Source organism: Oncorhynchus mykiss, chromosome 19 (genome assembly GCF_013265735.2).
Source record: "Oncorhynchus mykiss isolate Arlee chromosome 19, USDA_OmykA_1.1, whole genome shotgun sequence".
Lineage (NCBI taxonomy): Eukaryota > Metazoa > Chordata > Actinopteri > Salmoniformes > Salmonidae > Oncorhynchus > Oncorhynchus mykiss.
This window is the reverse complement of record NC_048583.1, coordinates 4,781,117-4,794,788: the sequence shown is the minus strand read 5'-3', so window position 1 is coordinate 4,794,788 and position 13,672 is coordinate 4,781,117. Positions and strand designations below refer to the sequence as shown.

Below are 13,672 nucleotides of genomic sequence, written 5' to 3'. Positions count from 1 at the left end.
ATTGGTAATGGTGAGAGGTTAGCATGTCTTGGGGGTATGATATAAAATGCTAACCTCCCCTATTATTGGTAATGGTGAGAGGTTATCATGTTTTGGGGGTATGATATAAAATGCTAACCTCCCCTATTATTGGTAATGGTGAGAGGTTAGCATGTCTTGGGGGTATGATATAAAATGCTAACATCCCTATTATTGGTAATGGTGAGAGGTTAGCATATCTTGGGGTATGATATAAAATGCTAACCTCCCCTATTATTGGTAATGGTGAGAGGTTATCATGTCTTGGGGGTATGATATAAAATGCTAACCTCCCCTATTATTGGTAATGGTGAGAGGTTAGCATGTCTTGGGGGTATGATCCTCTGTAACTTTCTCACTCAACATTATTTACCATTCATTAAATTAAAGGTGACATTCTGTACAGTCACCACATATGAAACATTTGATCCCCAATCCAAAACGCTGGCGTATAGAGCCAAATGAAAAGTTGTAGCTTCACTGTCCAAATAAATACGTAAGGGAGTGTACGTGAGATAAGAAAAGACAGTATGTCACGTCACACAGCCTTTAATAGTGACAGGTCACAATGGTACAGTAAGGGTGTGGCGTCATTGTAAACATCGTTGATATTAAGCATCTCAATCACATCATTGAGGCAAGTCTGAGGGTGTTGGGGCTGGGTCTTGTTCTGCCCATGTTGAGACTGGGCCTGGTTCTTCCCATGTTGAGGCTGGGCTGGGTGTGTTGATGTTGGGCCCAGTGCTGCCCCTGTTGTGGCTGGGCTCGGGGTTGTTGATGTTGGGCCAAGTGCTACCCCTTTTGAGGCAGGTGTGTGAGTGTTTGGAGGCTGGTCCAGGTGCTGCCCCTGTTTAGGCTGGGGCTGATGCTGGTGGCCCTGTTAGGCCCTGTGTGCTGGGGCCTCCCGCTCTATTGCCCTGTAGGGTGAAAGGAACCGTACACATAAATAGCAACACAAGAATATAGATGGGGAGAGTAAACAGTACCTGAACATATAGAAGAGCATGTAGGCACTCCGGGCTCTGGTCCTCAGCACAGTGGCTTCATTGGACATTGACACCTGGCTGTCATTACAGCAGAACCAGTTTCCACTGGCATGCAATATGTCACTAATGTAGTGCCCTGTGGAACAAGGAAGACAGACTAGAGGTCAATGGTCAGGCTATTGTGGGTAATAGAGTGTTTTGTAACAGTTAAACAGTTCATTTTGGAGGTATTTTATCTGTTACATGTTTTGTGTTTTTACATGTTTTTACATGTTCTGTTACAAGTTTTGAAATCAGAGATAAACAAATACACATGGCATATAATTAGGCATGCCTCTCCATTATTTTCAATAAAATTGAGCAAACTCTAAACATGTTCCCCAAATGGCACCCCGCAGGACAAATTTGGCCCAAGGGTGATTTTATTTGGCCCCTATGTTTTCTGACCAAATAAAACGTAATTGTTAAAAGACTGTAAAAACACCAGCAAATCAGCTCCAAGTGATTTTCATTTTGGAAATCTGTTTCAAAGTATTCCCACGTATTTATTTATTTATTTATTTATTTTACCTTTATTTAACCAGGTAGGCAAGTTGAGAACAAGTTCTCATTTACAATTGCGACCTGGCCAAGATAAAGCAAAGCAGTTCGACAGATACAACAATACAGAGTTACACATGGAGTAAAACAAACATACAGTCAATAATAAAGTATAAACAAGTCTATATACAATGTGAGCAAATGAGGTGAGAAGGGAGGTAAAGGCAAAAAAAGGCCTTGGTGGCAAGGTAAATACAATATAGCAAGTAAAACACTGGAATGGTAGTTTTGCAATGGAAGAATGTGCAAAGTAGAAATAAAAATAATGGGGTGCAAAGGAGCAAAATAAATAAATTAATTAAATACAGTTGGGAAAGAGGTAGTTGATAGGGCTAAATTATATGTGGGCTATGTACAGGTGCAGTAATCTGTGAGCTGCTCTGACAGTTGGTGCTTAAAGCTAGTGAGGGAGATAAGTGTTTCCAGTTTCAGAGATTTTTGTAGTTCGTTCCAGTCATTGGCAGCAGAGAACTGGAAAGAGAGGCGGCCAAAGAAAGAATTGGTTTTGGGGGTGACTAGAGAGATATACCTGCTGAAGCGTGTGCTACAGGTGGGAGATGCTATGGTGACCAGCGAGCTGAGATAAGGGGGGACTTTACCTAGCAGGGTCTTGTAGATGACATGGAGCCAGTGGGTTTGGCGACGAGTATGAAGCGAGGGCCAGCCAACGAGAGCGTACAGGTCGCAATGGTGGGTAGTGTATGGGGCTTTGGTGACAAAACGGATTGCACTGTGATAGACTGCATCCAGTTTGTTGAGTAGGGTATTGGAGGCTATTTTGTAAATTACATCGCCAAAGTCGAGGATTGGTAGGATGGTCAGTTTTACAAGGGTATGTTTGGCAGCATGAGTGAAGGATGCTTTGTTGCGAAATAGGAAGCCAATTCTAGATTTAACTTTGGATTGGAGATGTTTGATATGGGTCTGGAAGGAGAGTTTACAGTCTAACCAGACACCTAAGTATTTGTAGTTGTCCACGTATTCTAAGTCAGAGCCGTCCAGAGTAGTGATGTTGGACAGGCGGGTAGGTGCAGGTAGTGATCGGTTGAAGAGCATGCATTTAGTTTTACTTGTATTTAAGAGCAGTTGGAGGCCACGGAAGGAGAGTTGTATGGCATTGAAGCTTGCCTGGAGGGTTGTTAACACAGTGTCCAAAGAAGGGCCGGAAGTATACAGAATGGTGTCGTCTGCGTAGAGGTGGATCAGAGACTCACCAGCAGCAAGAGCGACCTCATTGATGTATACAGAGAAGAGAGTCGGTCCAAGAATTGAACCCTGTGGCACCCCCATAGAGACTGCCAGAGGTCCGGACAACAGACCCTCAGATTTGACACACTGAACTCTATCAGAGAAGTAGTTGGTGAACCAGGCGAGGCAATCATTTGAGAAACCAAGGCTGTTGAGTCTGCCGATGAGGATGTGGTGATTGACAGAGTCGAAAGCCTTGGCCAGATCAATGAATACGGCTGCACAGTAATGTTTCTTATCGATGGCGGTTAAGATATCGTTTAGGACCTTGAGCGTGGCTGAGGTGCACCCATGACCAGCTCTGAAACCAGATTGCATAGCAGAGAAGGTATGGTGAGATTCAAAATGGTCGGTAATCTGTTTGTTGACTTGGCTTTCGAAGACCTTAGAAAGGCATGGTAGGATAGATATAGGTCTGTAGCAGTTTGGGTCAAGAGTGTCCCCCCCTTTGAAGAGGGGGATGACCGCAGCTGCTTTCCAATCTTTGGGAATCTCAGACGACACGAAAGAGAGGTTGAACAGGCTAGTAATAGGGGTGGCAACAATTTCGGCAGATAATTTTAGAAAGAAAGGGTCCAGATTGTCTAGCCCGGCTGATTTGTAGGGGTCCAGATTTTGCAGCTCTTTCAGAACATCAGCTGAATGGATTTGGGAGAAGGAGAAATGGGGAAGGCTTGGGCGAGTTGCTGTTGGGGGTGCAGTGCTGTTGACAGGGGTAGGAGTAGCCAGGTGGAAAGCATGGCCAGCAGTAGAAAAATGCTTATTGAAATTTTCAATTATGGTGGATTTATCAGTGGTGACAGTGTTTCCTATCTTCAGTGCAGTGGGCAGCTGGGAGGAGGTGTTCTTATTCTCCATGGACTTTACAGTGTCCCAGAACTTTTTTGAGTTAGTGTTGCAAGAAGCAAATTTCTGCTTGAAAAAGCTAGCCTTGGCTTTTCTAACTGCCTGTGTATAATGGTTTCTAGCTTCCCTGAACAGCTGCATATCACGGGGGCTGTTCGATGCTAATGCAGAACGCCATAGGACGTTTTTGTGTTGATTAAGGGCAGTCAGGTCTGGGGAGAACCAAGGGCTATATCTGTTCCTGGTTCTAAATTTCTTGAATGGGGCATGTTTATTTAAGATGGTTAGGAAGGCATTTTTAAAAAATATCCAGGCATCCTCTACTGACGGGATGAGGTCAATATCCTTCCAGGATACCCCGGCCAGGTCGATTAGAAAGGCCTGCTCGCTGAAGTGTTTCAGGGAGCGTTTTACAGTGATGAGAGGAGGTCGTTTGACCGCTGACCCATTACGGATGCAGGCAATGAGGCAGTGATCGCTGAGATCTTGGTTGAAGACAGCAGAGGTGTATTTAGAGGGGAAGTTGGTTAGGATGATATCTATGAGGGTGCCCGTGTTTAAGGCTTTGGGGAGGTACCTGGTAGGTTCATTGATAATTTGTGTGAGATTGAGGGCATCAAGTTTAGATTGTAGGATGGCTGGGGTGTTAAGCATGTTCCAGTTTAGGTCGCCTAGCAGCACGAGCTCTGAAGATAGATGGGGGGCAATCAGTTCACATATGGTGTCCAGAGCACAGCTGGGGGCAGAGGGTGGTCTATAGCAGGCGGCAACGGTGAGAGACTTGTTTTTAGAAAGGTGGATTTTTAAAAGTAGAAGTTCAAATTGTTTGGGTACAGACCTGGATAGTAGGACAGAACTCTGCAGGCTATCTTTGCAGTAAATTGCAACACCGCCCCCTTTGGCAGTTCTATCTTGTCTGAAAATGTTGTAGTTTGGAATTAAAATGTCTGAATTTTTGGTGGTCTTCCTAAGCCAGGATTCAGACACAGCTAGAACATCCGGGTTGGCAGAGTGTGCTAAAGCAGTGAATAGAACAAACTTAGGGAGGAGGCTTCTAATGTTAACATGCATGAAACCAAGGCTATTACGGTTACAGAAGTCGTCAAAAGAGAGCGCCTGGGGAATAGGAGTGGAGCTAGGCACTGCAGGGCCTGGATTCACCTCTACATCGCCAGAGGAACATAGGAGGAGTAGAATAAGGGTGCGACTAAAAGCAATAAGAATTGGTCGTCTAGAACGTCTGGAACAGAGAGTAAAAGGAGGTTTCTGGGGGCGATAAAATAGCATCAAGGTATAATGTACAGACAAAGGTAAGGTAGGATGTGAATACAGTGGAGGTAAACCTAGGTATTGAGTGATGAAGAGAGAGATATTGTCTCTAGAAACATCATTGAAACCAGGAGATGTCATTGCATGTGTGGGTGGTGGAACTAATAGGTTGGATAAGGTATAGTGAGCAGGACTAGAGGCTCTACAGTGAAATAAGCCAATAAACACTAACCAGAACAGCAATGGACAAGACATATTGACATTAAGGAGAGGCATGCTTAGTCGAGTGATCAAAAGGGTCCAGTGAGTGGAGAGGTTGGTTTAGGGTCACGGCGATTTAGACAGCTAGCCAAGCCAACCGGTAGCAAGCTAGCATAGGATGGAGTCTGTTGTTAGCCACCTCTTGCGTTCGGTCAGTAGATTAGTGGGGTTCCGTGTGGTAGAGGGGATTAATCAAAATCACACAACAACAAAAATAAGAACAATAGATATAGTTATAGAGGCCCGAGAAGAAAACATAATAATTCAAATAAATAAATTGTCCGATTGTCTATTCAGAATAGCAGCCGGAAAGACAGCTAACGGTTAGCGGGCCGCAGATGGGCGTTCCGGTAACGTCGCGACAGAGGAGCCAGCCGGATCTCCTTCAGGTAGATAACGTCGGCAGTCCGGTTGTGAAGGCCCGGTGGGGCTCCGCGTAGGCAGTGAAACGGGTCCGGATAGGTGACTGCAGCCCAGGAGTGAATGATGGAACTCAGGCGTGATTGACGGAGCTGGCTAGCACCGGAACAATCGATGTTTGCTCCGGAATCAACGAAAGCCGACTGTCACACGGATAGCAGCTAGCTAGCTGTGAGATCCGGGTATGAATGTCCAGAGAGCAGTTGAAATCCAGGGACATGGAGAGAAAAATTGGTCCGGTATGTTCCGTTCCGAGCCGCGCTGCGCCGTACAAAACTGGCGATAGATTTTCGATAGATTTTCGAACTAAAGGACAGCCGATGACCACAAACCGTGGTTAGCTTCTGATTAGCTTCTGGGCTAGCTCCTGGCTAGCTTCTGGCTAGTTTCTGGCCAGCCTCCTGGAGTTTCTGGCTAGCTTCCTGAAGGATTGCAGATCTGAGGTAAATAATACTTTTTTATAAATATAAATTGGTGAGGCTGGTTGCAGGAGAGTGTTTAGAAGATGAGTTGATGGAAAATAAAAATAAAATGTATGTGAAAAAAGTTGTAAATATATATATATACAGGACACGACAAGACGAGGACAAAAGACGTCTGAACTGCTATGCGATCTTGGATCGTATATAACGTATAATAAAGAGATATATGTGGATGTACACAAATGTAAGCAAGGTTTGAAATTAGTCAAATATTATATCTGTTTGGCCTTCCTACGGCATATTTGCAGTCTACAAATTATTTGTAATTTTGTTCCACACCCCTTCCCATCTGGCTAAGAAAAAAAATGGACCCGAGGCTGAATCTAGTTGATGATCCCTGGCCTTCACCCTCGATAATTTTCACTCCCTCAGCTTCGGGATGCTTGTGTATACGGCAGAGGCACACGTGAACATGCAAATTGAGATCCAAGGAGAAGGGAGTGATTTGGAATTCAGCTGATGTCATATGTATTGTGCATCTGCATGTGTGTGTTTGATGGTATTTACTTACCGGAGTTTGCGGAGCCTCCCAAATGAGAGACTACGCCAGTCAGCTGGTAGTAACCATTCACTGACTGTACTGGCTTCTGCTTCTGTAAGAAAACACATGTGATCATAGGATTCTCATTTCCTCTACAGTCCACCACACTGTCTACAGTCTACTACAGTACTAGTCTACTACAGGTCTACTACATCGTGTACTCCTCATAACTATCTCAGTGTCCTGTCATAACTTATTTTTCACTGGTTTCACTCTCTCTATCTCTCTCTCTCTTCTCACCACTGAGGCTGTCAGCAGCACTTTCCCTGGTTCCTGCTCATTTGAATCTGAGGGGTCAAATAAACATATCAAGAGCTGTGAAAACGTGGTCACTTGTCTGAATTGCTCTGGACTAAAACAGCTCCCATACATCACTAAAGATGCCTGAGAAGCATTTTAAATTGCAGCTTCCAGATTCTCTGTCAGCAGGACCGTTTTGGGAGTGGGTGGTTTGTGTGGTGTTGGAGCAAGAATAGTGTTATGGTGCCATGACCTACCTGAACAGCAGAGGGCGCTGTCTTTTGCCGCTCCAGGTGTTCTGGAGACTTGGCTGGCGAGGGTCTGGGGGATGGACCCCTGGATGCTGGGGGCCTGGTTGGTGAGGGCCTGTGGGCTGGCACTGTGCAGGTGTGGCACCATGTCCCCACAGAGGGTGGAGAGCCTCAGCTCCGAAGGAAACAAAAAAGGAGCCTCCAGCTTCTCCAACCCCCCAGGTCCTCCAAACCTCTTCAGATGCAGAACCAGCACACTGCCCAGAAACAGAGAGGAAAAGAGATGAACAGACAGACAATGAAACCAGTCAACAAAATAACAGATGAGTGAAATTTGTTTGGTGGTGCTCACCTCTAAGTCCTACAACATGCTCAGGAAGGTAACTACTCCTAAAGGCTCAGGACATTAAACACTGCTAGTACTATGAGAGGTTATAAAGGGACAACTCACAGAGGCAGTGTGTGGAACTGCTCCACCTTTGAGGCGTGGAGGCCTTTACAGCCCTCACATGTGAATTCAACCTGTTCACTCTGGTTAGAAACAAAAGCATTACATAATGAATGATACCACTACAATAATAAGATAGCGTATTCTGAGGCAGTGGGCAGCTTGCCCTGGGTGTTAGTCTCTACATGCAGGGCTGAGCCCTAAGTGCTGACTTTGAAAGTGAGTGCTAGGCTGTTCAGCAAGGTGCGCTCAGGGCTGATGTCCAATGAGAGGTGGTTGTAGTCCTCTCTGGTGGACGACTCGCGCCCACAGCTTCAGAAGCAGGACAAAGAGAAGAAAAATGCATCAAGTCTGTTTCTGTTTCAGGTCTCTACAATGTTTCTGTTATGCCATGTGTTTTGTAATATTAATATATACTGTATATATATATATATATATAGAAAGATCCTGTTCTCAGAAGATACATTACAACCAATGGGATCTCTTACCTGGTACATGTGCGCACCGACACAAGCTGGAACTCCAGCTGGGAAACAGGGCAGGTATAGTTCATCCCGAGTGTCTTCAGAATCATGCCCTCCTCCTTCAGCTGGCACAGCATATTGACAAGTAACTCGTGTGCGTCCTATGATGAGGAAGAGAAAGAAACACACCAAGATAAAAGCAAATTAAAAAGAGAAAATGAACCCTTGCAAGAAGAGCACTCGTACACAAGAGAGTAGTGCCTCAGTTACCTGTTGCGTGTCCCCCAGATACTTCAAATCGTATCCCGACAAGGAGTACTTGACCTTCCACATGAGGTCTGCTTTTGAGGCCTGGTTTGCCACACTGTCAGGTAAACCCGAACGGTGCACATCAGACAGACACCTGTAGGGGAGACAGAGAGTAAGTTAGCAGCTGACTGGATGGTGTCAACCTACTGGCTTACGCCTGAAGAGGCAGATGAGTATATACAAATATGTTGTATCTAGTGGCACCCCATCATTAGACATTTTTCATTCGATTCGATGCAATTTCATCTTTGAGGACAGACAATGAAGCCAAACAACAAAAATGTGTTGTTTATTCTCCTAAGATATTTGGTTTGGATACTGCTCTCAATTCCAGAGCATTTTAAAAATCTACCAAATTTCCCACGGTAAGGTGGAATGTTCAGTCAATGAGCATTATGGGTCATGTAGTCATTCTACACTTTCCAAATTGGCCTACAAAATGCCTACATCATAATCAGTGTGTCATTGTTGTTCCTCTTGGTTATGAAGATTCCAAAAACAAAAAGAAACTGGAAAATAAACCATAAATACAATACACAGCAAAATATGAAGTGGTTAAGGTTAGGAAAAGGGTTAGGATTAGTGAAAGTGCTCTCCTAACCTGCTACGACAATCCCTTTCTGTAGAAGTGGCGTGAAAAGAGTGTCCCTTCTTTAATTTATGACCACAATTAATGGGTGTGTGGGGTGAGTGTCTGCTTTTGAGCCTTCCCTTACCTGAGCAGATTGGAGAAGGGGGAGGAGCTCCAGAGTTGTTCCTGGTGCAGGATTTCCTTTGAGAAGGAAGGCAGGACCAGGAGGCACTGCAGGGTGGCGTTAAGGAAGCAAGTGTTGCCAATGTTAGGCAACCTGTGAAGAAGAAGCAGCCATCAGTACACACATAGAGATTAATCATAACCTTCACATCTCTATAAAGTGATGATAATGGCAGGGGATAAGGGATACATTATATTTAACACAAAGAAGTGGATGTCCTTTAGACCAAGATTGACATAATTCATGGGTTTATAAATATCTAATAAAACGGACATGCTCGATAGTAAGCCTTATCCCAATAGTATATCAGACACTGATCTCTAAACAATAAAGAACGTATATTCAATGCATTTGCAGTGTGTTGTGGTTTACCCAAGAAGTTCCATGTTGACCAGTTCCCCCCGTTCTCCTCTGGCCCCCTGGGTCTCTTCTGACCCTCTGGTGGCTGAGCTGGCCCTGGGAAGAGTCATGCTTCTGGTGGCTGAGCTGGCCCTGGGAAGAGTCATGCTTCTGGTGGCTGAGACTGGTCTCTGGGGCATTGGACTAGAGTGTTCCTGAAGAGACAGAGGTCTGGAGGAAGGAGAGAAACAGGTCTAACGCCTCCAACACAGAGATATTATCACTCTACACAGTCTCTCTATTAAATACTGTACTGTACTATAAACACAGCTTAGTACAGCTGTCCATATAAATGCAGTGTACCAAGTAGACCAGGCCAATAGGTTAGTACTCTCTTTATCCACTAGATGTAGACAGAAGAGGCTAAAAGTTTCAGGAAAATAACTTTCTGGGACTGTGTTTATCAAGTGTCTCAGAGTAGGAGTCTGATCTAGGACCAGTTTTGCATTTTAGATCATGGATCAATGAATCAGATTATTATGGACAGAGAGGACCTGATCCTAGATTAGCACTCATACTGTTGATTAACACTGGCCCTGGTCTGGTAGCACTAAACCCAACTCTCCAAAGAGACTCTAGGATGGCACTGTACTTTATGTTTGGATTACCTGACTGTTGTGCCCTCCTGACTGGTGTCTCCATGACGGTCCAGAGGGTTGGTAGGAGAGGGAGAACTAGGGTGGGACACCACTGGAGAGGAATTCACTGGGGAAGGGTTTTTGGCAGGTGACCGGGGTACAAAGAGTTGTTTAGCAGGAGAGCAAGGCTGAGAGGAACATTTAACAGGAGAGGGAGGTGGATGGAGGGAGGAGAGTTGGTCAGAGGGTGAGGGGTCAGAGGTAGCGGAGCCATTCCGTTCAGAACGGTCAGATGGAATTGGAGAGGGGGATGAAGTGCCCCTCTCCTTCTTCTTTCTTGTCTTCTGCTCCACATCAACTGAATTTGCTTTCTGACGTTTTTTCTGTTGACAAGAAAATGTGATAGTGCTAAATACTTTCCCCCCAGATCCCCAGCCAATGGAAGAGGGGGTCATAAGAGTAGGAAGAGGTTGGCCTAAATGGAGAATCATAGGGATCTATCCTAAACCTCAAATAACACAGTATAGACAGGTTACATTGAGTGACATTTGCAATAGCAGAACTTCATGTACATTTCATGTACACTTTTTACGTATTCGTCAATCAGAATGTAATTTTACTTTTATTCTTCCCACTAGGTTAAAGAGAAACATACTACTCCAGAATTATAGTAGTTGTTCATTGATTAAATGACCTGATTTCATACCTTTTTGCACCAGCAGAAACAAGCCATGTCGATAACCAATGAAGACTGATACATTTCCACATTAACCCATTGTTCAAATTGGCTTTAAGACCATTGTGATGTCATCGGTCATGTATGACACCACCACCTGGCAACCCAATCTATAACATTTTAAAATATATTGTTCAATGAACAAATCTGTTTTATTGAAGAGCAAAGTTATGCAGTATACATACAATATTGTAGATAATATGCTCCATTGTATTCTTGTTTCTTTTAACATTCATTTTTTGTATGTTGTTTCATTAAACGTAGGACCACAATAAAGGCATTTTAAGTGCCTTCATCTTCATAGTTTTTTGATAGCGTCCATGTTGTTTTTGGTTTGGTTATTGGTTTATTTAAATGCTAAATGCTTTTTCTCTTATTCACCAGCAGATGGACAAAGGGTTGGTTTAAAAGAATGTGAACAGGTGGTAGAGATTTAGCCTAAACCTCAAACAACAATACAGATTGGTTAGGGACAGTTTTCCGTATTCACTCTTGCCCTGAGGGCAGCTCTGTCTCAAGGACATAATGAATGTGATTGGTTCAATTATAGCTCAATGGTCAGTGGGCAGAGCTTACAGTGCCCAGTGCGTGTTAAATACACTTGCTAGGTGATAAGTTGGTGTTGAATGGAAGGCGTAACACAAGGTTGCTGGCATGAATTTTGTTTTCTAACCTCACTCCAACCCCTAAACAATTCTTCTTACCTAAACTTAACCCAACCCTAGCTAGAGTCCCAGGTCTGTTTCGTGCTGTCTTGCCAACTCCTACTAGCTAGAGTCCCAGGTCTGTTTAGTGCTGTCTTGTCAACTCCTACTAGCTAGAGTCCCAGGTCTGTTTAGTGCTGTCTTGCCAACTCCTACTAGCTAGAGTCCCAGGTCTGTTTAGTGCTGTCTTGTCAACTCCTCCAGTGGTTCTTTCTTAAAAAGTTGCATCATACTACAGCACAACTTGCGGGCTGCCGCAGAATTCTATGTCACATTATTTATTATTTAAGTGTTAGACATTGTTGCCATTAAAGCTCGTTAGAGCTAGTTTGACCACCAGAGAGCATCTTTGAGAAACATTTGACCGTTTTTAATATGAAACTAATCGTTGGATAACAGATCTGCTCTCGGGAACTCATTTACACACGTTACTGTGTGTGTTTCGATTCTCTCTCTCTCGCACAAACACACACATACACGCTCACCCTCTATAACCACTCTTTATATTTACAGTGGTGATGGACAGCTGGAGGCATTTCGTTGTGAATTCTGAAAACAAGCCAACCTAACTCAGAAATACATTTCACTGGTTGCCATGGTGAATAACCCAATAATAATTGGTTGGACACATGAAAGGAAACAAAGAGTTTACCGGAAACTCAAAATGAAAATACTTGCAGATCAATTCAGATCAACAAATTACAATAGTAGATCTAATTACATTTAGAGGATTCTAAATTAATATCTAATGGGCTTTTATACAATGATAATGCAGGGATAATAATACATTCATATATTTGTAGGGGTTGGGCAAATCTGGTTTTATAGTACTTAAGCACTGAATACATTGAAGTTTTCCCATTTTGGCCTTTAGGCTACACTTTACAATAGGACTCATCTCTGACTGCCTGCAACATCTACAGTGGTACAATATAAATATATTTTTGAATTACTTTTTAAAAATGTACATGTTTATTAAGTTGTCTTGCTTTGCTCAGAGCAGGACAAAACAGTGCTGAAATAGTTGACCATACGCAGGTAGGCTTTTGCTTCAAATCCTATTGTAACAATTGGATGACATTGGGAGTTTCAGTAAGCAACAATTTGTTGCCTTCATTAGCCTACTTTATTCTTAAAATAACTCCAGCACATAAAAGAGAAAGGAGCCTTAATTAATTAAACAATAAAGTGATTTAATTCACAAATGCATTTGACTGTACTTAATATTGGCCATCAACCAGAAACACACCGTGGTAGAAACATGTTATTGATTATTCTTTTATTTTTTACTATTTCAAAATGCACACGTTTAATAATCTACTGTGCAGTCTGACAAGTAAACATAGCCCACAGTACATAGTAAACATAGCCCACAGTACATAGTAAACATAGCCCACAGTACATAGTAAACATAGCCCACAGTACATAGTAAACATAGCCCACAGTACATAGTAAACATGGCCCACAGTACATAGTAAACATAGCCCACAGTACATAGTAAACATAGCCCACAGTACATAGTAAACATAGCCCACAGTACATAGTAAACATAGCCCACAGTACATAGTAAACATAGCCCACAGTACATAGTAAACATAGCCCACAGTACATAGTAAACATAGCCCACAGTACATAGTAAACATAGCCCACAGTACATAGTAAACATAGCCCACAGTACATAGTAAACATAGCCCACAGTACATAGTAAACATAGCCCACAGTACATAGTAAACATAGCCCACAGTACATAGTAAACATAGCCCACAGTACATAGTAAACATAGCCCACAGTACATAGTAAACATGGCCCACAGTACATAGTAAACATAGCCCACAGTACATAGTAAACATAGCCCACAGTACATAGTAAACATAGCCCACAGTACATAGTAAACATAGCCCACAGTACATAGTAAACATAGCCCACAGTACATAGTAAACATAGCCCACAGTACATAGTAAACATGGCCCACAGTACATAGTAAACATGGCCCACAGTACATATTAAACATAGCCCACAGTACATAGTAAACATAGCCCACAGTACATAGTAAACATAGCCCACAGTACATAGTAAACATAGCCCACAGTACATAGTAAACATAGCCCACAGTACAT

General features: G+C 43.2%; 1 protein-coding gene across 2 annotated transcripts; it reads right to left on the bottom strand.

Moving 5' to 3' along the window:
* Positions 1-551: 551 nt before the first annotated feature.
* On the bottom strand, positions 552-12,304 carry LOC118941424 (ubiquitin carboxyl-terminal hydrolase 37-like). Of its 2 annotated transcripts, XR_005037638.1 has the most exons (12): positions 12,041-12,304; positions 10,146-10,498; positions 9,511-9,708; positions 9,100-9,231; positions 8,345-8,477; positions 8,099-8,235; positions 7,823-7,922; positions 7,614-7,693; positions 7,169-7,419; positions 6,642-6,723; positions 1,005-1,140; positions 552-935 (listed from the first exon to the last, which is right to left on the bottom strand). XR_005037638.1 is itself a non-coding variant. In XM_036954003.1 (11 exons), exons 3-11 carry the CDS (start codon positions 9,675-9,677, stop codon positions 899-901), a joined length of 1,119 nt encoding a protein of 372 aa, XP_036809898.1. In that variant the 5' UTR covers positions 9,678-9,708; positions 10,146-10,498; positions 12,041-12,304; the 3' UTR covers positions 552-898. The 2 variants fall into 2 exon arrangements, 1 of the variants encoding a protein (XP_036809898.1); XM_036954003.1 differs by lacking the exon at positions 1,005-1,140.
* Positions 12,305-13,672: the final 1,368 nt, after the last annotated feature.

Excerpts from the sequence above, each read along its gene's own strand:
- LOC118941424 (XM_036954003.1), bottom strand. The coding sequence starts at position 9,677 with ATGCCCCAGAGACCAGTCTCAGCCACCAGAAGCATGACTCTTCCCAGG. Across the intron at positions 9,232-9,510 it reads GTCAACATGGAACTTCTTGG|GTTGCCTAACATTGGCAACA; the intron begins GTAAACCACAAC and ends TCTTCTTCACAG. Across the intron at positions 6,724-7,168 it reads CAGCGCCCTCTGCTGTTCAG|AAGCAGAAGCCAGTACAGTC; the intron begins GTAGGTCATGGC and ends GTTTTCTTACAG.